The sequence below is a fragment of the Acromyrmex echinatior genome, chromosome 7 (assembly GCF_024713525.1).
Source record: "Acromyrmex echinatior isolate Ae372 chromosome 7, ASM2471352v2, whole genome shotgun sequence".
In the NCBI taxonomy this organism is placed as follows: domain Eukaryota; kingdom Metazoa; phylum Arthropoda; class Insecta; order Hymenoptera; family Formicidae; genus Acromyrmex; species Acromyrmex echinatior.
Genome location: NC_141858.1, coordinates 4,925,957 through 4,951,652, shown reverse-complemented (window position 1 = coordinate 4,951,652; position 25,696 = coordinate 4,925,957). Strand labels below are relative to the sequence as shown.

The window sequence follows — 25,696 nt, the reverse complement described above, 5'->3', positions numbered from 1 at the left end:
AATGCGAAAGTAGCCAATACAAAACTGTGACGGCAGTTTGCGCATGCGCACGAACATTCCCGTGTGAGAATAATTCCCATGACAGCGCATCATTGGAGCATTCCCCTGTTACAGTCGAATAACAAGAGAATGCTCGACTGTAGTTGGTTGGTTCTTACATTCTGATCCGAATTAAACCCTCGGTGGAAACTAGGCCACTGTTGCGGAATTTTGTGTGCGGCAGCCCTTATAGCAATGTTGGCCTCTCGGTTCAGCAACCTCCCTTCTCCTCACCCGGCACTCGTGTCCTCTTGTCCGTTAGCCATCGTAAAGCCGGCCGGAACCATCTTGCGCGACGTCTGATTTTCCCGCGTGCTAACGAAGCGCTCGCAGGAAGCCGTCCCGCGAAGATAGCAACGAATGCAAATGGCTGTCATAGTAATGTATCCGTACTTGTCTGTCGTTCCCGCGTGTCTGACGCTCGAGTGTACCGCGAAATTGTCGTGCGCGATCGATATGTGATGACCGGCGTCGGTCGTCGGATATCAAGTTGGTGTTGCTTGCGCGCGGTGGTGTGAACGTGTCTTCTTACATTGGACATTAATTTGTTACGTACGCGTGCACGCGGGAAATTGCTCGTGACGGGTGAGAAAACGAGAGAGAGAGAGAGAGAGAGAAAGAAATACGCGCGCGCGCGCTCGTGGTGTGCACATGTGTGTGTGCATTACCTCCGACATCGGCGAGCAATTCCTCTCCGGTAGTCGTGTCGAGACCGAGTTAGAGCTCGAACTCACGACACCGCACGATATTGCGTATGGTAAGCCGATAGCCGCGCGATTCCGTGTGCAAGAAACCAAAGTCCGAAGGAGCTCCACGCCAGATGGTCGTCGTGCTCATTTTGGAAATATACCGCCTAGGGATCGCTCTACATCTACAAGCAGGTAAACAATCGTCAAAGGTATTACTTCCCGCAAATCCGCGTGTCTTGCCGTTCGAACCTCAATCGACCAGTTACACGAGTAAGCTCAATCTAGTATCTTAGAACATCTACTTCGCTACTTGGTAAGCGAAATATATCTCGATATTAACTCTCTCACTCAATCCTCCCATGAAATTTTTAAATTTTTATTCGCACGATGCAATTGCATGTTGCTTCTTATTTCATGTGTGTGTGTGTGTGTGTGTGGTGCGCGCGCGTGTGTGTGTGCGCGCGCGTGTATGCAATATACACACACGCACACATACAATATTCTTTTCATATCTATCTCATCAAATCTTTTGTCAATAAAAACTAGTACGCGAGTACCAATTTTGAATTAAAGACAAGAAATTTTTATTTTTATGTGAATTTTATTAGAATGCTTTAAATTTCTATCCTTTGAACAACGAAGAATTGTTTTGCAAACTTTAATTTTCATTTTTACATTTTTAATAAAAGTCTTGTGAAACAATAATGAAAAGAAATGAAAGATTATACAGGGTCCGACAAAATGATCTCCCACATTTTAATCAGTGGCAGTGCAAAATGTGGGAGATCATTTTGCCAGACCCTGTACATTGACAAAAGGGTTAAGGAGCAATCAACATGGTACACAAGATGATAAAAATGTTATCTGAAATATTATCTCATATTCTATGTTTTATTATAGGTATACTGCTTCACAAAGACTAACGGAAGGAATTTTGAACTGTGAGAAAGATGCCTGCAGTCAGCGTCTGCGATCCTATTGTAGCTAGGCTTCACTGCGCTCTGAATAACAGTCCGTCTAAGAGCACAGATGATCTGTCAATCGAGCTAGTGAGCAATGCCTCACGGATCATACAAACAGAAATTCGTTATGAGGAATTGAAGAATTTCCAAGTGACAAGTCAGGTGCAAGCTAATTGTAACATCTTCCTCAACTTGTCTCCTGAAAATTTAGAGGGAAGCAAAGGGAAAGATGGCGCAATCTATAAGAAGAATGATACGAACAAAGGGCCGATTCTACCAGAACCAAGTGTCACTCTGTATTCTCCCAAAAAAATTCATCTTGGATGGAAAGGCACGTGTCCAGTCGGAGCTGGCATGTACAACGTTGGAAATACTTGTTATCTGAACAGCACTCTTCAGGCATTGTTTCATGTTCCAGCTCTCGTCAATTGGTTGCTGTCTGATCCACATCATAATTCCAAGTGTGAGCAAAACAGTAAGTTCTTATGCTATTCTGTTGTATGCATCGTGTACGCGTTTCTAAGTATAATACAAAATATAATATAAAGTTATAATAGCATGGTTTTGTATGGCATTTTGATAATAGGATAGTTTTAGATGGCGGTGGAGAATGCCTTACATGTGCAGTAGCCAAGACTCTGCAGTTCAGTCATCAAAAGTCTGGTGGTGCAATCAAACCGTTTTATGTGTATAATAAACTAAAGCGTACGTACTTGCCTCTAATAATAAATATATCACGCATACATAGACAAATACTGTAATAAGCATTATTTCTGCAGTCATTTGCCGAACTATGGTGCCTGGACAACAAGAAGATGCTCATGAATTTTTACGCTATTTATTGGAAGGAATGGAACGCGCGTATTTGACTAAGCATAAAGCAACTAAGTTGGATAACTATTCTAAGGAAACGACACCTATTAATCAAATATTTGGTGGATATATACGTACTGAAGTAAAGTGCCTGCAATGTCAACATGTTTCTACCACGTTTCAACACTTTCAAGTATAATAAAGTTATCGCTGTATAACTGTAAAGTAAATGATTTTCATGTACATTTCTATTTATAAATATTTATGAATTTTTAACAGGATTTGCTTGTGGATATACGCAAGGCGAATACACTGGACGAAGCATTAAATAGTTACTTCAGTAGAGAACAATTGGATAACAATGACTATAAATGTGAAGCCTGCAAGAGAAGAGTTCCTGCTACCAAACAATTTACTCTGGAACGTCCGCCAAAAGTGTTGTGTGTACAGTTAAAACGATTTAGCTATTTAGGAGGAAAAATATCTAGACACATCGGTTTTAAACAGACTATAGATATGGGCCAATATTTGTGGAGGGAACCGGGCGAATCTCCCAAACAGTTAACTTATAAACTTATGTCAATGGTAACGCACATGGGCCCCTCTGTAAACTGTGGCCACTATACGGCGATTGCACAAGTATCGAGCGGTCAATATTATTCCTTCGACGATTCTTGCGTTCGTCCAATAAGCCTTAATAATGTATTAAGTACAAATGCGTATATTATGATTTTCGAAATGGAAAATGATAGTCAAACTCAACAAACCGCGAAAATGAATGGCACAACATCGGCAAAGAATATGCCGACTTCGCTTTCCAATTCTACAAATAAGTCTTCTGTATCCAAAGCCTTGATATCCGCTGGATGTTTTGCAAACGGATCATCAAGCGGATTACCAAATGACTTCGGTAATACAAGTAAACCAACGTTAATCGGTCCGCAACTCCCACCACAAAGAAATATAGAATTAAATCTTCCTGTACAAAAATCCAATGAATCTGTTAGTACACAATTGCCACAGAAAACGCAGGATAAATCGCAACCAAGGTTAGTTGTGCACATTAAAAACGGAAAGGTTCTGAATGGAAACAGTTTAGTGCCCTATGATGGTTCCAGTGAGGAAGAAGATTGTTCCTCTGGGACAGGGACTTCAAAAAGTCAAATATCAAATACTGCATCTCGAATTAATATCATGAACGGTGTGCCAAAATGCCTTGCGAAAGATGTAAAAACAGTCTCCAATTCTAAAGAGTTGCAAAAAACTAATTCCAAGAGCAATACTGTCGGCGTATCAACAATGGCGACGACGCAAGTTACAATTGTAGATTGTACAAAAATGCAAAATGGATCCAACAATAACGGCCGGATAAATATGCTGAAACATCAAAATGGAAAAATTGAAACAAATGGTCAGTCTGAGCAGCGCGATAAAGATAAATGCCGCCAGACTATCAGAAAAAATGGACAAGAAGAAATCATATCTACGAAGGCTACAACTAGCAACGTTAAAAACTGGCAAGTCAAGGATACAACTCGTATTCTCAGTGGGTCTACTAATGGATGGTCATATACTGACAATAGGTAAATTTTTTAACGAAATATAACTCTGTGTAATAATGATAAAGCGACAGGAAAAATATCTATATTTGTTCTAGAGAGGATACTAAATCAAATCAAAGTAATACGACACCGAGTGCCGCGGCTGTGCGAAATTTTAACGGTACCAATGATTCGGACACTGTTTCACATTTATTAAAAATGTCACATCGCGGATATGGCAGTTCCTCAGGTAATCTGTATATCTGATTTTATCATAAATTTAATTACGAAGTAGAACTTCCTTAACTTTAGTACTCTGTAACTTCTTCTTTTCCTCTTCCATATATGTACGTGACGTACCTGTATATAAACATTTTCAGTGTTAAAATAAATTATGTTGTGTTGTATCTGTGCAAATGTTCTCACTATATGTAATACATGTTATTTCTTTTTAATACTCCGCTCCTAATGTAAGAATGGAGAGAATCTTTCTAATTTCTTACATCTTTCTAATCTCTCCCTGCATAGTAAAAGTTATGGAAGTTCCACTGTATAAGTTATTTATAGTAAAGTTATTTGTAGAAAAATCAAGAAGTATATTATATTTTCTTCAATTTTCAGTAATGAATTGGAACGGCAATAGAACACAGATCGTCCGCGATGTTGATAATGACAGACGAGAAGAACGTAAACGTCATTTTAACACTGACGATGAGGAAATAGATAAAGGCCGGACAAAGAAGATTAAGGACCACACGAATCGTCGGTCATACGAAGAGAGATCCAGTACAAGCTACAAGTCATTCCATAAATGGAATCGACCAGTTAATGGTTATCATCATCATAATCATCATCATCATCATCATCATCATCATCATCATCATCGAAGATATCCTTATAATACTTCTTACGCGCGGCCACGGCACGGAAACAATTATAGACCGCCACATTATAGACATCACTCTTATAGATATCTATAGATATCAGTAATGCTCACTCTCGCTGCCATTAGCAATGTGAATGACCGGCAGAGATGTGTAAACGGAGAACGATTTTTAGGAGCTATATCGACAATTCAGAAATCGACCTGTTTTAACAGACTGTGTGATTATACACTGATTGATTTTCATTTGTAAAATAGTTATCGTTTTTCAATGCAAGTGAATTTGGAAGTAAACTGTTGGATGCTGACAGTTGATGCGTTCATTCAAATCTCATGATGACTCATTTATGGTGATTCATTTAAAAAAACAATGCATGTTCCTGACAAACTCGTCGTGGCATTTTTTGCCTCTTGTATAAGTTTGGTATACATGTATATCGAATGAATCGATTCATGGGGGACGAGTATCATCAACTATACATACCATTTTGTGTTCAATATAAATTATTATAGAAAATTATAATTTTCTTCAAAAGTAATAACTTTCAAAAGTAATAAATGAGCAAAATAAGATGTTAGATTAACAGTAAATTAATATATATTTGAGATTCAGCCTCAATAAAATTGCACACACAAAATATATTAAAACATTTCGACTCACAATCTTCTTTAGTTACAATAAGAAATTATCCTAGCATTCTAATCGTAAATAAAAGTCGATGGAAACTTAATGTCATAATTGTACCGCAACACACCGAAGTATTGGTATACCATGTCCATAAAAAGTCAAGATATCAAAAATTATAACCCTTGTTTAACAGCGAAAATCACATTAAATCCATCAGAATGAAATCAATGATATAAAATAATCTAGATCGAGATATATTAAAAATTGTGTAAAAAAAAAGAATTTATACAGAGTGTCCCATTTTAATATCCCACCTCAAATAACTTTATTTTTTATTTTAGAAAAAAAAATGTTTCAAACGAAAGTCCGTCGGTCGGACACCTTGCCAGTGGTGCTGTTACTTGCAAGCCTTATAACTCGAAAAGTTAAATGAACTTAATTACAGTGTTTGGAAAGCTCTCGAGATGAGATTCTACAAGAATGTGCAATAAAAAGTAGGGGGTTCCATTTAAGAAATTAAAGATAGCCACGTGACCTTCAAGGTCAAATTAATGATACCATCTTATATCCCCCTCAAAGTTATATAATTTTTGTCTGAAATATTTTTTTTCTAAAATCAAAAATAAAGTTATTTGAAGAAGGGCATTAAAATGGGACATCCTATATCATCCTATATCAGTAGTCATGTAACTTATAGTCACTTACAGGTGTGAAACATTTGACACATAACTGTCTGGCAATGATATTGGTGTTATCGCTCTTATCGAAATCCTGAGATGACCTGAGGTCAACGAGCAATAACATTATATATGACGTGAGTAAAAACAATATTATATATCTACAATCAACTAATTATCGTCTTTAGAATTTACTTTTAAAATAAGCTAAATAGTATCATAATTATTCATTGTTTTTGCTTACATCATATTTAATGTGTTATTGCTCGTCAGTTCATCTCAGGATTTCGATAAGAGCAATAGCATCAATATTATCACTGCCAGACAGTTATGTGTCAAATGTTTTATACCATGACTGTAAGTTACATGGCTACTATATACATACATTCTTTTTCTTTTTTACACAATTTTTAATATAATTATTTCGATCTAAATTATTTTATACCATTGACTTCATTCTGATGGACTTAACGTGATTTTCGCTATTAAACGAGGGTTTAGTTATAATTTTTTATGTCTTGACGGACATAGTGTGCCAATACTTGGGTGTGTTGCGGTACAATTACGACATAAGTTTCCATCGATTTTTATTGTTTGCTATTAGGATAATGCTAGAATAATTTCTTATTGTAACTGAAGAAGACTGTGAGTCGAAACGTTTTAATGTATTTTGTACATGCAATTTTATTGGAGGCTGAATTTCAAATATATATTAATTTATTGTTATTCTAATATTTTGCTCGTTTATTAATCATTGCTTTTGATTTTTTTGCTGTGTTAAACAATCGAGCGGTTATACATATAATTGTTATAATTTTTGTTTCTAATCATTGATATACAAATAACTAACAATAATTTTAAAACGTATGTCACCATTAAAATTTCATGAGATTTTCGCAAAATAAGCTTATATACACCGATAAATATAAATTAAATTGATTATACAATTATTATTTAATGCAGCTTGCTAGAATGTGGATATTACAGTTAATTTGTGGATATACAGTTAATTTTTAGGAAAAAAATTAATATAAAATTATATATATTGGGTCATCTAAAAAGTATCCGCGGTTTTTTGTCACTAGATAGTATTGATGATCAACACCATCTAGTGACAAAAAATCGCGGATACTTTTTAGATGACCCAATTATATATATATATATATAAAACCTAAATTATAATTAAATCTAAATTAATTAGAAATTCGAAATTACACATTTAGTAAATACAAAAATTAATTTGTTATTAAATTATTCCTTATCTAAAGTATCATATAAACTTCTCCACTTATTGTATTTTATTCCTCTTGTAATCAGTGATAAAATAGTAAGAGAAATTTTATTGGCAATATATGGTGATAAATAATCTTGCAATATAAAAAAGAAAGAAAAAAATTAGACAAATGCTTTTATATTAAACTTCTACATGAAATTTAAGTAATATAGAAGTAACTTATTCTATATCTTTTAAAAAAAGTAAAGTATTTATAATAAATTAAATTGCATATATGTAATATATATATAATAATCCGTCCTCTTTTTTTTGTGTGTAGAGGTACTCTTCCCCCCTGTGAGAAGCAATGTTAAGGGAGATAGTCATTCTACGAAAACGACTAGAGTTATAATAATGTTTGTTGGGGCGTTTCGAAATAAAAGGCGCAGATTAGCAATTAGTACGTTTGATGGCAGTGTCGCGCTACTTTTTGTTACTATAAATTACAATAGCACATACTCCTCTATCAGTAAACGCGAATTTAAATATGAATTTAAATATGTTTCTACTGCAATTATTAAAATAATTGTGTATAACTAAATAACATAGTTATATATAATAATAATAATAATAATAATAATAATACCGAATATGTAACATGTACATTACTTATAATATAGTCCAGGAGCACTTATAACGTTAAGAAATCGCTATTAGCGATTAAAATTACAAAGCTATAAGTTAATTTTTTAAGCGATCCGTGAAGAAGTCAATTCTCAATTATCTCATCTCATATCTCATTACATCATTATCGAATGAAAAAACAGGAATGTTAACGGAACGTAAAGATGTCATATCAATGAAATTAATACACGATGTTATAAAGTGACTGCTATGCTATGCAAGCAAATCACCATCAAATTTATGTATGTACGTACTACATGTATGTACACGCGAGAATACAAATGCTTTCTCATCCGAAGTTGTATCCCCATGTGTACGAAAGAAAAACAACAATGTCGTTTATATAAGCCAACAATCAATAAAAAGAAACAAACTGAATATATCTATCTTCTGAAAAAAGGACTATCGCGTTTCGGATGATGTCGAGTTGGCCATGGAAATAAGTTTAACAGTTTAACAAGGTATACCTGAAATAATTTCTATAAACAATCATCATGACGACCGACGACATATCGACTCATGACATTGTACAAATTCTCGAAAAGAATGTGAGTTTATATATAAACATCGGAACACACGAATACGTTTCATTTTTAAATGTTTCAAAATTATATGCAGTCAAACGAATTTTACACATACGATGGATACATTTTTTTATATAGGTGAACATTCTCAAGTCGGAAGGTCACGGTCCAGACGTAACTCTTGAATTTTATGACAAATTCGAGTTGTTTCGTAAACTGTTGTGCAATCTGACAGATAAACTCCAGTCGTTATTATATTTATCTGAGAACTACACCTCCACGAGCGACTTTAAGCAATTTATAAACAGGATTGTTGGTTCATGGAACTCTATTAATAAGCAGGTAAAGCTTCTATATTTTATATTTATGGATTTTTTGTATAAATATTTACAGGATTAACGCATGAATTATACAGGTCTGTGAAAAATGTTCCAAGATACAAGTGGGTAGTCGTACGCTATCGGGAATACCATTGTCATTGCTCCTTGAAAAAATAAAAAGGGAGAAATCTTTAACAAGGGAGTTGTTGCACACCCATAAGACCAAATACAGTCGTGAATATCTTGCGAAGTGTTATGTTTTGTTAAATGAAACTGAAGATTTATTATGTAATCTCGAAAAATCTGATGATAAGGCACGTATTTACTACTTTTAACATTTAATACATCATTACATATTATAAGAAAAATGTGCAAAATGTGTACAGGCTTATAGAATCTTCTATAAGCAAATTATATTAGTGATCCTTTTTGATTTGCAGTTACGACAATATATAGCTATACTGAAGTTGAATCCATTCCTTGTTAAACTAGAATCTGATGTAGACACATATGTCTCAAATATTAATATATCACCAATCGATAAATCTAAATGTCCAAAATTGGACGTTTTTCCAATTGTTGCAAAACTTCTCACCGGTGAGTTACTTGACGACGAACCTATAGATCCGTGTTGCGTTTTAGCAGATAATGTACCTAGGAAACCAGTTTTCATTATTAAAATAAAACACAAAATGGATCCATCAATGATAGTCGAGGAAACAATATAAATGTACGAAGTTACACGTTATAATGGAAGAGAATAATATAATGTTATATAAACAATATATATAATAAATGTATTTCAATAATTTATATTTGGCAACGTCATAAACATTAATGCGCATCAAATCTCAAGGAAAGAACTTAATCTCTTGCTCTGATACTAAACAATATGTGGATTATCCATAATATATGCATAGTACATTGTACACATTCATTTTGGTATCTTAAAAATACTACATACTTTCCACAAACGCGATTATCATTCTTGATAGTTGAAGACTAGATTTAAAAGATACCCTCAAGATCAGGAATAGAACAAGATGGGGCCAGTCTTAATACAAGATCTTTGTGATGTAAAAATTCTGGCGGAAGAAGTTGTTTCTTTCTCTATAAAATAGAAGTAAACAAAATAGTATTCCTGTATATAAAATGAAAAATAACGAGAAGATACATTGCTGTTACAACTAACCAGTGGCGGCTGCGCAACAGTGTGCGCAACGTTGGTAGCGATGGGCGCCCATCCTTTTGTATTCAAGCATTTGTAACACGACTTAGGCTCGCCCAGACATGTTAAATGATATCCATGACCACAGCCAAATACCACCACGTGATCAGAACAATGCGACAATGGCTGTCTGCACACAGGGCAAGTTATAGAAACGTTGCTGCATGCTCTACCAGCATCCCTGAATGATAAAAAAAATCGCTGCATATAATTGATTGATATATATATATATATAAATAACATTCCAGCAAGTCTGTTTCACGATAAACCTCTTTGATTTTACATGCTTTTCATCACTTAATTTAGAAATCTTTCCTTGTGCTTTATTATTACCAAGAAAATCTTGCATCTTAAACTATTCGATGAAGTTCATCGTGAAGCTTTGCGGACTTCCGCACTTTATTAAAGCTCCGATTCACTCATCACTACTACTCAGATTATGTCGGAAGCAAGAAAATATATACAATCAAAACTTTTGCACACTATATTAATATGAAAATATGTTTCAACATTTAAAACGATAGAAACAACTTGTAAAACACCGAAAACTTTCTTTTTGTTTCATTAATTAAATAGCCATATATCTAAAAATTAATTATGCATATACAGGAAAATAATGATAAATCTTTTACATAGAGACAAAATAGACTAAACTGAAAAGAAAAGTCCTCTATCATTTTGCAATTTTCGCAATAGATATTAATATTAGGTGTAGTAAAAAGAAATCCATTATTTTTCCAATAGATGGTTTTTGTAATCTGTATCTCGCGAACGCAGTAGAGCTCTAAGAATTTTTTCAGAATTTTTTAATACCATATTTTTTCATGTTGGTAAAAATGAGAAATTGCAGTACTAAAAAGTTGATTAAAAATTCTAAACAAATTCATAGAGTTCTATGAGAAGAAAATAAACAATTTTCGTCTCTTATAGTTTTTCTGTAAAGTATTTGAGTAAAAAATTATTGAAGACCAATTTTCGGTAATTCTTAGTAATTAATATCCTGTTAACTATTGCGAAAATTGTAAAATGGTAGAAGACTTTTCTTCTCAGTTTAGTCCATTCTGCCTCTATGTGAAAGATGTATCATTATTTTCCAAACACCCTATATAATCAAAAATTAAATAAGCTATGTTCCGCAGTTATGATAAATTATCTCAAATTAATAATATATAAAAATAAGTATGATTTTTAATTTTTCGAAACAAGAAGATAGTTTCTAATAAATTATTCCATTGATTACAAATGTTTTTATTCAAATTTGCAAAAATTTTTATCCTGTATTTTCTCGCTTTTGACAATCTAATAAGATAATAATGATAAGTAAACACAAGCCTTAAGAATGAATATATCTCGTATATCATCAGAATTTTCAAGATACCTCAAGGATGTTTCTAGAGCCTTATGAAGCTCCAAACTCACTAATCGAGCAGTAGTTTCGACCAAAGTTTGCTCATATCGCGATTGAGTAAGGACTCCGGACAGCAGTTGCCGTATATCACCCATCGTTCCGCTCGTTGCTGACGGATTTCTCAGGATTTGTTCCAATATGTTCGACAATATCGATGTACCGCTCAGAGATTCCAGAATTAATCTCAACAATTTGCCGTTCAATATATCCACTTTCTGCCTGTTATTCTCTGAATGCGATCGAAACATAACTTCCACTAGGGGCATCCAATCAAGATTCCCTGCAGATCTCCGACATATTCCTGCGAGTTGAATGGCAGCGTGCACCGTTTCGCTTTCCGAAGTTTTATCTTGCCGGTACATCTCCAGCCGATTCTCAAACTCTTTCAACAAAAGATCAAACGCTTCCTGGTAATTACCAAGCTTCTCTAGCATAACCGCCTCTGCATCTTTACAATTCCATTTTTGGACAATCTTTAACGCCTCATCCAACCTGCACCCGTGTGCTCTGTGCAAGTGAACAACTACGCGTGCCGGCTCCAATTCACACATTAATGCTAAATATCTCTCCAAGTGTTCAGTTGTTAATTCCAAAGAAATATCCTCCTCCTTGTATTGCGCGATTTGATACAACGCTCCAAACAGCTTATATTCTAAGCTTAAATTATCGGTAAGACTCTGTAGTATTGCATCAATCTTGTTTTGCAATCGTGTTGCAACAATCGTAGCAAACTGATTCGCATTGATCATCAAAAGAGTTGAAGTGTGAACCGATATAACTTGATCTAACGAAGCAGCCGGCAGATGCTCGAGCCAAGGCCACACATCGTGATGTCTTAATGGCTCCAAGATCATGCACTCGCATACTGCTACCCAATCTTCTCGTGCACTGTACAGTAATTCCACGACTCTTAAACTACAACACAAATACGATAATGTATTATACACGCGCGCGTGCGTGTGTGTGTGTAAGAGTGTTCCAAACCTAACATACTACCTGCTGATCGTAGATTCTTGATAATTTTGAAATGAAAAGTCTAATACTAAAATGTCGAGGCTATAATAGTTTTAAATTAATTACGATTAAAGTTCACTAATCACAAAGCTGACATTTCGCACGCTCAGGCATGACAAGTAATGAAGATATATCACGAAGGCCCTCTCGGCAACTTCGAGATTATCATACAAATATGCATTGATATTTTTATTAAAAAATAAATATATTCTTGCTTCTATACGAAATTTGTTTGTATATTATATAAGCACTACACAATTAATAAAAAAAAAAGTGTATAACAAAGTATCAATTTGATAACTAGATATTATATGTATCAAAATAAATTCATAACCATGTTCGTATGCTTTGTATGCATGGTATTATTATATTATCCACAAAAATATTTTTGTAATAAGTAAAACTATTTTTAACATAAAAAGAATCAAATATTTTGATAAAGCAATACTTAAAGATATTATATATAAAATACCAATTTAACTAACATTAATACTTAAATCAAATTACTATATATACGTATTTCTGAATAATTATCCTAGTTAAGATGTTGAAAAAAGTTAAAAATATAAAAAATAATATAAATTACATCAAAACATGTATGTGTGTCGTTAAATTTCATAGACAGTATAAATCAAGATGTACACAATTCTTATTTATAATTAAAATATACATGAATTTATAAACGATCATGAAATATTTTGTACTCTTTATAAAATTTTGTTTACAACGTTTTTAATACGTCACACACAATACATACAACAAACTAAATTCTAAATCAAGATGCATCCTATACGGTCATGCTAAATTTCTATGCCTAATATTTTCTAATAATAAAATGTACTATTCTTGCATATTTAATTCTTTTTATGTTAAAAATAGTTCATCTACTTCTTACAAAAATATTTACGTGCATACAAGCACACGGACATGATAATGAATTTCTTTTGATATATGTCATAATATTACTATTAAATTGACATTTTGTTATATGCTTCGATATTAATTATGCGTACATAATGTACAAACTTCTGTATAGAAGCAAGAACAATTTCTTAATAAAAATATTATTGAGTAAAAAATAATTTATATGATAATCTTTGAGGTTATTGAGAGAGTCATCATGAGATACCATCACTTGTTATATCATCCGAACGTGCGAAATTGCAACTCCATGATTGATGAACTTTAATTGCTATTAATTTAAAAACTATTAATCTCGACGTTTTGGTATTAGACCTTTCGTTTCAAAATTATTTTAAGAATCTACAATTAGCAGGTAGTGCATTAGGTGTGAAACACTATACATATAATCAATAAAAAAGCACACACACACACACACACAACAAATACAACACACACACACACAGATTAATAAATTAATTAAAAATACTTACAAACTTGCTCTATTTGCTAAATTTAATAAAGTATTATCAGAAATATTGCACAGCTTTTTAGAATGCAACAATCCCAACACAGCGTTTTCTCTCTCAGTTTTAAAGTCCTTCGACAATTCCATGTGTACATCAATACATAATATATCTATCATTTTATTCAACGTATTATACTCTAACGTAACAGTGCTTTCACACACTTCGTTTGCCACGAATATAAGAACCATAAATTGTTGCTCCAGCGTGATGTAATCAATATTTTTCGGAGTAAGCGGAGTATTCAACATAACAATGCTTAACAAGATGTCTATGAGTCTTTGCCTGTGTCGGAGACCCATTTCGGAGGTAAATTCTGGTTCCTGAAAGGCGATGGCAATAACATCGAGAAAGCCTTTCGCATCGAATTGCAGTAACGTTCTCAAATATGGATATTGCCTCTCCATATCATTTGCCAAACTGGAATGCTGAGATAACAGGGCTCTCAATATGTCTGCTTTCGCTTTCTGTGGCATGCCTTCAGGGAGCTCATCCTTGGGAAATCCACGACCAGCGAGACAGCAGCTAGTATAAACTAGAATGGCGTTACCGAGTTTTATACAGTCTCGGGAAAGGGCGGCTAATGGATCCCGTAATAAATTCTGAAGTGCTGGTACTAATTGATGAATGGGTGCTGTAAAATCGCCCAACGCTGTTGTCTGAAGATAAATCAGCGCTTCCCAAAGTCCTCGTTGACGACAAATTGTCGTTACCTATGGACAAAAATACATTCTAAAATCATAAAATGATGTTGCAAACGTAATTGTCTATTTTTCATCGCTTGCTAATATTGAGATTTACTTGATGAATATCTAGACAATCCACATTGAGCAAAACCACAATCGATTCCAGCGAATCTACTTTATTTTCTTGATCATAAAGAGTGACCAATTGCTGCGCAATCAATGGCGGCAATCTCGATTGAAGACTTCCGTCTAGCAGAGGAGCTTCGAGAGCGTGCAAATAACTAGTTTTCAGCCCTTCCGACTCAAAGACTATATCCCACAACTTTCCGAACAGCAGATCTAGGTTTTCCAGCTGAATACAGTAATCAACGCAAGTGTGCACTATTGTGTCGTAACCTGTATTTTCATCTATCAAACATTGGTTTAATTCATCCATATACTGCACCAATACTTCACAAACTTTATCGCGTGCTATTTGCTTGCGACGCTGCTTAGAACCTCGCAGACCGATAACCGCTTTGCCTTTGTCTTGATAAAAAGAAAGACCCAATGCTAACGCTTCGGGAAAACGTTTCTGAAATGCAAAACATTTTTTAATGTAAATATTCAATTAAACCTCAGCGAATTTAAACTTGTGTCAATAAAAGACAATAAACTAGGCACTAAATTATAGTACAATATATATATATATAAGTTTATACAGTATATATAAGTTTAAATTTTAATTCGCTGAGGCTTAATGTTTTGCATTTATATACATATACAGCCTAAATTATATGCTTAATAAATTATAATGTATTTTGGAAGATAATTAAACCGACTCCAAATGACATGGCTTATGTACACTAATTTTGCAAATATTCACTAAATATCTATATTCATATTATAGAAAAATAAAGACAACTGTATATGGCCATTTAAAATATACATAAACAATCGAAATAATTATGATAGACCAAGAGACCATTGTAGTGATTTTGTTACCTATAGCGACAAGTATGGGAAGTAGGTAAAAACTTTTATTTCACATAAAACACAAAAACAATACATACATTTTTGAGCCCGGTCGTGGTCGCTTGAAGGGGAGGTGGGCTTTTCAAAATGTTACCGATTTTAATTTTTTTACTGAAAGTAAAAGTTGAATGTTGTTGCAACCGACAGTTAATATCCTTATTCCAAGACAGGACTCCTCCTCAGAAGGATACAAAGAATCACTATACTGGATCAAAATGATAAATTTAAAAAAAAAAATCAATAACGATACAGTTGAATTTTTGTCTACTACTTAATTTTAATATTTATTGTATCGAGAAATATGATTGCCATGTCTTTTGGATGGATACGAAAGCAACCATGCTTACCCAAAAACGGTTACAATTTTACATGAAGTAAGAAAATTATATGTGTTCGGATAGGTATGGCTGTCTTTGTGACCATCTAAAAGATGTGGGAATCATATTTCTCAACATCGTTGGTGTAGCACACTGACTACTAGATTTGTAAATAAAGGTTCTCGAATTTAAATCTCGATAGAATCCGATAATTTTTCTGCCGGTCTCTACAATATGAATAATTATGCAGATGCGTGCGTGCGTAGAAAGAAGGATAAAGGAGGAAAGGGAGGGAGGGAGGGAGAGGGGGAGAGAGAGAGAGCGTGTGTGCATGCGTATACGCGCGCGTGTGTAATATTTACTGTGACGTACATTAGCCACGTCTGGAGTCACCCTTATATTAATATAATATTCAAATATTTTGGATCTATGAAGTTAGCACGACATTCTATTAATATGGCATTCTATTATAAAAAAAATAATGACAAACAAATAATGAAAAATAGTTCCAGCACTTTTCGTAATTTTACAGTTCTACGTAAAAAAGTTTCACATTTTTTATATTAAAAAAATCAAATATAATATGGCATGTTAACTTTGCGAAACTAACCCAATACTTTTCCTCTAAAATACAAGAAAATGATAAATATTATCATAGTTCCTGTTAGTTCTACTAAAGATTTACTAATATATGCACTTCGAAAACAAAATTCCAATAATTACCTTATTTTTATACATTTTCAATATAGAAGACAACATGACACTTGGAGAAAGTGTCGTACCGATTGCTTATAGCAGTTTTAGTAAGAATTTTTGTTAAATCTAGCAGAGTTCTACACCTTACAATCATTTTTAAACCGAGTTCCAGCCATAAAAAAATGTTTAATTAATTTTTTAATATAGATCCAGCACGATACTTATTAAAAATATATAGCGGTCGTAGTCAGAACTCTGTTTAAAAATGATTGTAGAGCATAGAACTCTAGATCTAACAACTTTCGCTAAACTGTAATAATTGATCAACGCAGTAGTATAGTTATCACTCACAGTTACAATAATTGAACTTAGAATGCTTCCCCTTGACAATCGGAATTCCGAAAAACGGAATCTCAAAAAAGAAATATGACTAAGCAGAATCATTCGTTTGTACTAATGTACTAAACTTAAATGATTCTGCTTGATCGTATGACTTTTCAATCATTGCTGTTCAATCGTTAATCTCTTTGTTTCCATGTTTCAAATAACTCCAAGTTGCTTTTGTACTAAATGACTAATATAATATAATATGGCATATTGTAATATCATTCTCCTTTTTTTTAATCTTTAAACAAATCTAAATTCTTGACTACACATCTCTTGCGTTTTTTATTAAACTGGCATATGTAAATATGAAATACATTATAATTTATTAAGCATTACACTTCGTGTTTGACTTTTTTTAACACAAGTTTATAACATCTTAAATAAATAAAATAAAACAAAATAAAATTGAGCTCTCGAGATAACAAATAAATATAAATTATTGACAGGCGATTGAGAGCAAAAATTTGAAAAAATTTTTTTTTTCGCAGTTATTAAAGCGTTATAATTAATAATTGTATTTCCTAGATCTTACATATAGACGAAATCGTTTCGGCTCAGTTCGAGCCATTCTCAGCGATGTCCAAATAAATTACACATTAGCAATTGTTCGCAATAATTAAATCCAAGAGTGCAGCCAAGAGAGTCTCTTGCAAACAATTAACTGCATCAAATTTTTGCTCTCAATTGCTTGTTAATTTATATCTATTTATAACATCTTCTCATAATCAGATCCTTTTTATCGTTTTAAACTGACCTGTACGATCAAATGTTGCAATCTTTCAGTCCACGTTCTCATACATATCACATGTAAACTTTTTATACCTAATAACAATAGCTGTGTACCAAAAACTATAACGGTGTTGTAGCATGCCCGTTCACCGGCTAACGCCATCGCCTACGTAAAATATATTACAAATGTAGTATTAAATACACTTCTTTGTGTCCTTGACATACCAATCTTTATACCTTAGAAACATTTCCGCCAGTAGATAATCCCTTAAAATGACTAGAAGCATAAGAAATACCAACGCGACTCATGTCTAATGTTTCCAAATTATCCTGCGCTCTTACGTCTAACAAATGCAACTTCTCTTGAGTATCCAATACCACAAGAGATCTCGGATTCAACCATCTCAAATTGCTTATCATGTACGGTAGTGTCATCCTTCGAAGAGGAGATAATTTTACCCGCGTACCAATTTCGGTGTACACCTTGTCAACAGATAATATATATAATTTTTAATATCCTCAAAAGAAAATAATCAGATAAAATATAATACGATTAAATACATGGAGGAGAAGTTCTTTATAACCCTACGTGCAACAAATAAAAATTATATATATAATGCAATTAAATAAAAATACTTGATAAAAATACACCACGTTGTCCCTCGCGAGCGCCAATACTGGATCGATCACGCGGGAACCATCAGCCGTTTGTATGACAACTAGTTGCCAAGATAGTTGTGGTGGTGCTATCGCGGCACCGGTCAACGGGTGACTCAATACAACACGCATTCGTGGTCTTATGCAGACTATAATTACCTATGCGGAATAAAATCAACATTAATAAATTATACATATCTAACTGATGTTTTTTAATCTATTATAAAGCACAACCTTCGATAATGTTGCCATTGCTACTAATGTATAATTTTTTAGTGGATGCGATGGCAAATGATTCAACAGCAGGGGTTCTAGAGTGCATACTTCTCCCTTGGAACCACTAAACAAACATCTACTGTCGCATCCTCGTATACCTATCACTCTAGTGAAATTCAGCTCGAATACGGAGCCTCCACTGTCGCTGCATAAAGCTATTTTTGGCGAATCTGTAAACTAAAGTGACTAGTTTAAAACTATCGATTGAACAAATAGATTCACGATACAATGATAAATTGGGCAAAACTCTTGTTTAGAAGGACCCTTTCTAATCACCTTGATATGTTATCAAGGTCAATACCTTGAATAACATCAAAAAGTTTTAACTGGTGCTCATTGTTTGTTAAAGTCATTGACAATCAAAGTTAATTTTCTCTGATATTTTGAACAATAATATAATTTTTGCGTGAAAAATTAGAAATCCATATGGAATCTCACTTTGCATAGAAAACGTATATGTAGATGTAATGAGTTCTGTTTTCTACGAGGAGAGGAATTCGGTTATCAAAAAAAACTAAATACATAGATTTGGATTAAATTTTGCTTCATATGGAAAATTATAAACCCAAATAGAACCTTGTTTCACATGGTTAAAATTTTTCACGTAAAAGAAGATTTAACTCAAACCTATTTTTTTTTATAGTGAATCTCATTGAGGCGAAACTCATTGCACCATGCACTTCTACGCGAATCGAGATTTCAGGATGGATTTAGAATTTTCCATTGAGAACGTGGAAAGCAAATTAAACACATCTTTATATTGTCAAATTCTTTTGTCAACATCAAAAGTCAAGATCAAAGGCGATAAGTCTCCAGAGATGGGTTCCCTAAACAGAAGGCATTAACTTTAATAATGAATATCAGATGTTTAGAATCCAGTAAAAATTTTTGTAATAATTTGTAATAAAGTAAAATAATCAAATCAGTAAATAATTTTCATAAAATATAAGTTTGTCCAATGATAAAATCGATAGTCATTGTTCAGATAAGTTATCAGTTATTCCATAAAAATTTTAATTAGATATTCAAAATGTTATATAGATGTATCAAGGAATTGCGATGTAAAAGAATGATTTTTGTAAACTTTTATATTAAAGAGGAAAAATAGAAAATATTTAAAATATTCATTTGCATATTAATTAGATGTAAATTTATGTATACATGCAACTAATGTCGACTCGTTAATATCGACACTATTATAATTTAAGGACACTATGATTAATTTCTTTAGAACTTAAACCCCTTCATATTATAATAATACGTTTATGTATATTAATTTCACGTGTATGTAAGAGAATTGAAATTGTACCTTAACATGCAACACAGCGGTGTCTAGTGGGTGTACATCAGTAAGAATCCTTAAAACTTTCCCATTACTGCTATCCAACATCAAAATATGTCCTCTAACGAAACCAGCTAACACTCTGCTACCATCATGGTTGAAGCAAAGAGCAGAAACGGAACCTTGATGTCTCGTTTCCTGATCGCACCATCGTAATGTTTGCGAAGAATCAAAGCCCAATATTAAACCATGACTGGTACCGATTACTAGCATATTCCCTCCAGCCGCGACTGCACTAGCCAAACCAGCATTGACTCTTTCCTGTGTAAACCATATTTAATAATGATGACTATTTCAGGCTTGGACTATACATATGGCATGTAACAATTATTAAAAAATTTGTAACTTGAAGAAACATGACTCCTTATATCTCCTGTATAATGTATGGAATAATTGCTCACATTAGCTGACATAATTTGTGATGTTATTCCTTTGAGTATGACATGTCTTAAGATAACACCCGAATATGGTTTATGAGCAGTCTTAGAGGATTTATTTAATGAATTTAGCGACAAGTGACTGCCAATGCTAGTAGTCTCGCTGCTGCCAAGTTTTTCTCCTAATGATAAACCAATGTCGTCCTCTGTTTCCGACAGTGACTCATAATCAGGCTCCATCAAAATACTTTCTAAGGTGGGTAATTCTTCCACAATTGGTATGGCATATTCCGTGTTATCTAACTAGAAGGAATATGGCATGTGAGAGAATATCGTTATTAAAATACAATGCCGGTAAATTATAATTAAATTAAACAATATAAGAGCACGACAGACGAAAAAGATGAATTAGAAAAACAAGCGGCAAATAGCATAGCACGATTTGCTCGACAACGATCGTATTATATACACACGTTAGATGTTTTACGTTAGAATTTTTAAGTTACTTTTACAATATCATTGCACAGACGCAATTAAAAATATAAATAGATACCTCCTCGATATCTAAATTAATAGCTTCAGCAACAAGACATTCGTCACTGTCCGGTACAAATTCATTCTCGGCCATCTTATGTTATATTATCGCGGTCCCGGTAAGAACGGCTGATCTATATATATATATATATATATATTTGACAATTATTTGACACATTTGTTTTCATTCTACGTGTGTGATATCGCGACCGTACGCATTTATAAGCACATAGCAGAGAGAAACCTGAGAGAGAACATGCCGGTTCAAAATCTGTATCACTAAAGCTCTAGATATCAAAGTAGCTCATTCCTTTCATTTAAGCCAAAATGCCGACAGCATTCCTATTGGTTATTCCACCGCCATTTCGATTTAGTTGTCCGTAGTCCAATAAGCACTTAGTATTAATAGTATAGGATATGGTTAATAGATCCAAAATGGAAAACCTATGCGCTACTTTGGTATCTAGAGCTTTATCTGTAACCGCAAAATATGCCCCCTGACAAAGTGGATGTACACAGAACTACATAGCTCTGACGGTAATATGTTCACTTCTCTGAGGGTGCACATGGTAACATGTTCACTTTTTCAACTCTAGATGATAAATCGATATATGGTTCATATAATCGTGTTACATTCACAAATTGTGCATCAGAAATATTCATCTCTGCAATCTTACATGCGCGTGACGTTTATTTCGCTTAAAAGTATTAATATTAAGATGATATTATATTTTTACAAATGTATTAATATTTATATTTTAAATAAGCTATACATATGAATTAAGTTATATTTTAAGCATTCTATTTTATTGAACTCATTTTTATTTGTTATTATTTTCTTATTATAATACTAAAATTCGAAAAGCATATAATGACAAAATTAATCTAAACTTTTTTTGTGTAAATACTTTAAGTATTTAAAATGCAATTATAAATTTTATTGTGATGTAAAAATTAGATGTTTAATAAAATAAGGAAACAATACATTTTGTTAATAATAACATAAATTAAAAGAAGAGCTGATAAGCCAAGTTGGTTAATTAGATGTATGCTTGTAATTATATAATAACTTTTATACACAAAAATTTAAACAGAGTTTCAATTCAAAATATTTTGTTTATTTACAGAACAATATAATGCAATTTCTATATTTAAAGCTAAAATGTTGCTCTATCGAATAATATAAATGCCAATTTAAAAAAAAAAGAATATATATGCATTTGAGCTAAGTATAATATTACTTTCCTTCTAGAACTATTGCATAACACTTTACATAATACATCTTGAATATTTAAAGAAAATTATACAAAAGTATTATACATAAAGTACATTCAAAGAACTTACACAAAAAAGTTAAGATCTTTGCAATTATATTATTTTATATATATATATACATATATATATATATATATAATATATATATATATATATATATATATATTAGGTGTTGGAATTAATTCGTAGCGTTTTTTAATGAAAGAATGTTATTTATTTCACATGAGCATTAAAAAATACATTAATGAAAGTACTTCCCATCACTTGTAAAACGCTACGAATTAATTCCAACACCTAATATATATATATACATCTCCATTAGAGCACAGATAAAAAAACTGTTTCTTAATAAAATTATTTTTTGTACACGTTCAGAACCATCGCTACATTTTTTAATTTTAGTATTTTATACATACATATATACACATATATATATATATATATATATATATATCAATGTGAGCTAAGCATAGGTTATAATTATATGTATTATATGTATATTTATGTTTACGCAATTTTTCTTTTGCTTAGCTAGCTGTCAAAGTCTAGATAGAGTATTAACATTTGATATTGATGTGCGTGCGTGCGTGTACATAGGTGTACAAGGTATCTCAGTATATATTAATTTATTCGGAAAGTTCGTTTCAAATTTTGTTAGCCCAAAATTATATGTACAACTTCGTTAAAAATAAATGAAATTTAAATTTAAAAAAAAAGTTTTGAAGTTTGAAATTTCTACTTTCAAAGCTTACTATATTTTTTGAGTTTAAGTGAGTTTTGTAATTTTAACAATTTTAATTTTATACAAAACTATGAGTTGAAAAAAAATGAAAAAATTTTTTCTCACTTTGTAGGTCTGTCACGTGCCCAAAATAAACTTGAGAAAATTTTTCACTATCTATCGTGAAAATTTGAAATTTTCATTACAAAACTGTTTTTTTTTTAATATTCCTACAATTTTTTTATTTTGAATTAAATAAAAAGAAGCAATCTGACTTTGATTGCTCATTACTCAAAAATCATCGTATAGCAATTAAAAAATCAGATCTACAGCTGAAATGTTGCTCTGTCGAGTGATATAAATACAATTAAAAAAAAATAGAATATATATGCATTTGAGCTAAAAATATAATATTACTTTCTTTCTATAACTATTGCGCAATGATTACAATGAAAGTATAGTCACATTTTTAACTTAAATTTATATATATATTCTCTTTTTTTAATAAAATTGGCAATTACATTCGATACAGCAAAGTTTTAACATTAGAAATCTGTATCTTTAATTGCGATACGATGATTTGTAACGTAGTTATGAGTCGAAATGTTCCTTTTTACTTAATCCGCGAGCCATATGCTGCCGCGCATTACTGTCCTCTGATAAAGTGGATGTAAACTATATAGCACTGAGGGTATTACGTCCACTTTTTTTAGGGTAACACGTCCACTTTTCAACTCCAGATGTAAATCTGGATATTTGGTTCATATAATCGTGTTACATTCACAAATTGTGCGTCACAAATATTCATATCTACAATCTTACATGCGCGTGACGTTTATTTCGCTTAAAAGTACTAACATTAAGGTGATATTTTTAAAATGTGTTAACATTTATATTTTAAATAAGTTATACAGGGTGCATCACCAAAATCCGGACAAATCGAACAATTTCTTTAAACAAAATGTTTTTAATGAAAAATTAAATATTACAAAAAATCCTTTTACATGACACTTGGGGGATCCCTGTAGAGCACAATTATTCGATATATCCTCCATTAGCTTTACGATTGATTAGAATGACGGTTTCTATTCTCTGAAGCGTTCGCACGCACATTGTAATGTAGCACTGTCCGTGCCGACGAATGCTGCCTCAATAGCGGTCCTTAATGACGTCACATTGAGATGCCGAGACTTGTTTGTGATCCTTTCAACTACGCTCCATATGCAGTAGTCCAAGGGATTTAAATCTGAGAGGTCAGAATTCCTTGGACCAAAACATATTGACGTTGTCTGAGAGCCAATTTTGAATCATATGAGCCGGTGCATCGGTCTGCTGAAAAACATATGGCCTTTCGGACGCCACAGTTTTCATCCACGGTTTCACTACATCCATCAAAACGCGCAAATACACTTCTTTTGTGACAATGTGATTGTATTAGGTGTTGGAATTAATTCGTAGCGTTTTACAAGTGATGGGAAGTACTTTCATTAATGTATTTTTTAATGCTCATGTGAAATAAATAACATTCTTTCATTAAAAAACGCTACGAATTAATTCCAACACCTAATATATATAAATTAAGTTGTATTTCAAGTATTTCTATTTATATTAAATACATTTTTATTTATTTTATTTGTTATTATTTTGTTTGAGATCGGTAATTCGAAAGGAAAGCAAGAATTCTTTCAGTCGATCGACGTTAATTGTCATTGAACGCATGCACAAATTGAGCTCGTGATTTCATCTCAAACATGATTTTAATCTTCGTTAAAATCATCAAATTCGTCGTTCTTTGTTCCTTTTAAAAAACAATTCGTTACACGCAAACAAGTTGTCGTTACCGGCAACGGACAATCGAAAGTTCTAGAACGATTCAATTCGCGCACGCGAGCGCCGCGCTCCGACGAATACGTCACGCGCTGTCACCAATCCCACGCACGGATTTTCTGTCGCGCATGACTGTTACGTTGAACGTCGCTAGAAAAGAATCCAAAGCGCCAATCAATTTTGTACACCTAATGCCACGTAATAATTACGATTGTGGCAAATTTTTATTGGATTTTTCCCAAAAGGGAAAGCTCAGGCCGAAAGCAATAAATGCTTCGATCTCGCCGTCCTCCTTCTTACTTCCAAAAAGTTCTTAGAGTTCTTAGAGTCATAGTCGCGCTTCGTAAAATCGCCGTGCTAACCGTTTAGTGAAATCGCTATAAACCGAATCTTTCGAGAAGCTTCGAGGAAACTCGCCGAGATTTTCCATCACCGCGATTCCAAGCTCAATTTGGAAAAGGTGACCGCATTTAATATTCTGTTAATCTGATCTTTAATTAATTATATCTTTTGACTTTGTAACTGAATACATTAAAGAAATTCTTTTGTTAAATTAAATGAAACGGAGTTCTCTTCACTGTCGTGCATCATATCAACCTTGTGCCGTTTTCTCACTCGAATCTGTCCGCGCGGTGCGCTCTCGCACATTTTCTGGTCCTTCGAGCCGGATTTAAACTAGCGAGAAAGACAGTAAGACAAACGCCGCATCACTTTAAAAATTTCACGATCAGCGCTCTCGCTCTGGTTCGCTCTCGCACAATTTTGTTATTACAATACTAAAATTTGAAAAGCATATAACGATAAAATT

General features: G+C 33.0%; 3 protein-coding genes across 7 annotated transcripts; 2 read left to right on the top strand and 1 right to left on the bottom strand.

The window, feature by feature from the left end:
• Window positions 1-228: 228 nt before the first annotated feature.
• On the top strand, window positions 229-8,507 carry scny (ubiquitin specific peptidase 36). Of its 4 annotated transcripts, XM_087407641.1 has the most exons (9): window positions 229-920; window positions 1,629-2,165; window positions 2,282-2,395; window positions 2,470-2,696; window positions 2,783-4,086; window positions 4,161-4,294; window positions 4,666-6,262; window positions 6,561-6,589; window positions 7,786-8,507. In XM_087407641.1, the coding sequence occupies exons 2-7, from the start codon at window positions 1,679-1,681 to the stop codon at window positions 5,022-5,024; spliced, it is 2,625 nt and encodes an 874-aa protein (XP_087263767.1). In that variant the 5' UTR covers window positions 229-920; window positions 1,629-1,678; the 3' UTR covers window positions 5,025-6,262; window positions 6,561-6,589; window positions 7,786-8,507. The 4 variants fall into 4 exon arrangements, with proteins under 4 accessions (XP_087263767.1, XP_087263768.1, XP_087263766.1 ...); XM_087407642.1 differs by having other exon boundaries at window positions 2,288-2,395; window positions 6,561-8,507; XM_087407640.1 differs by having other exon boundaries at window positions 6,561-8,507.
• Window positions 8,508-8,540: 33 nt separating this feature from the next.
• On the top strand, window positions 8,541-9,786 carry LOC105144361 (uncharacterized). Its single transcript, XM_011053224.2, has 4 exons — window positions 8,541-8,677; window positions 8,792-8,995; window positions 9,069-9,287; window positions 9,414-9,786. Exons 1-4 carry the CDS (start codon window positions 8,624-8,626, stop codon window positions 9,699-9,701), a joined length of 765 nt encoding a protein of 254 aa, XP_011051526.1. The 5' UTR covers window positions 8,541-8,623; the 3' UTR covers window positions 9,702-9,786.
• Vps8 (vacuolar protein sorting 8) lies at window positions 8,999-21,487 on the bottom strand. 2 transcript variants are annotated; one of them, XM_011053225.2, is made up of 13 exons: window positions 21,085-21,487; window positions 20,556-20,834; window positions 20,122-20,415; window positions 18,771-18,989; window positions 18,516-18,695; window positions 18,117-18,362; window positions 17,905-18,045; window positions 14,852-15,310; window positions 14,018-14,763; window positions 11,580-12,524; window positions 10,166-10,382; window positions 9,938-10,083; window positions 8,999-9,627 (listed from the first exon to the last, which is right to left on the bottom strand). In XM_011053225.2, exons 1-12 carry the CDS (start codon window positions 21,157-21,159, stop codon window positions 9,982-9,984), a joined length of 3,903 nt encoding a protein of 1,300 aa, XP_011051527.1. In that variant the 5' UTR covers window positions 21,160-21,487; the 3' UTR covers window positions 8,999-9,627; window positions 9,938-9,981. The 2 variants fall into 2 exon arrangements, with proteins under 2 accessions (XP_011051527.1, XP_011051528.1); XM_011053226.2 differs by lacking the exon at window positions 8,999-9,627 and having other exon boundaries at window positions 9,770-10,083.
• Between the last annotated feature and the right edge of the window lie 4,209 nt (window positions 21,488-25,696).

What these genes read in the sequence shown, in the direction of transcription:
- scny (XM_087407641.1), top strand. Translation starts at nt 1,679, where the DNA reads ATGCCTGCAGTCAGCGTCTGCGATCCTATTGTAGCTAGGCTTCACTGC. An exon ending in TTCCAAGTGTGAGCAAAACA is followed by an intron (nt 2,166 to 2,281) that starts GTAAGTTCTTAT and finishes ATAATAGGATAG; the next exon opens with TTTTAGATGGCGGTGGAGAA. An exon ending in TGTGTATAATAAACTAAAGC is followed by an intron (nt 2,396 to 2,469) that starts GTACGTACTTGC and finishes TTATTTCTGCAG; the next exon opens with TCATTTGCCGAACTATGGTG.
- LOC105144361 (XM_011053224.2), top strand. Translation starts at nt 8,624, where the DNA reads ATGACGACCGACGACATATCGACTCATGACATTGTACAAATTCTCGAA. An exon ending in GGAACTCTATTAATAAGCAG is followed by an intron (nt 8,996 to 9,068) that starts GTAAAGCTTCTA and finishes TGAATTATACAG; the next exon opens with GTCTGTGAAAAATGTTCCAA. An exon ending in TCGAAAAATCTGATGATAAG is followed by an intron (nt 9,288 to 9,413) that starts GCACGTATTTAC and finishes TTTGATTTGCAG; the next exon opens with TTACGACAATATATAGCTAT.
- Vps8 (XM_011053225.2), bottom strand. Translation starts at nt 21,159, where the DNA reads ATGGCCGAGAATGAATTTGTACCGGACAGTGACGAATGTCTTGTTGCT. An exon ending in ATTGTCTAGATATTCATCAA is followed by an intron (nt 14,764 to 14,851) that starts GTAAATCTCAAT and finishes TTTTGTCCATAG; the next exon opens with GTAACGACAATTTGTCGTCA. An exon ending in CTGTTGCGCAGCCGCCACTG is followed by an intron (nt 10,084 to 10,165) that starts GTTAGTTGTAAC and finishes TCTATTTTATAG; the next exon opens with AGAAAGAAACAACTTCTTCC.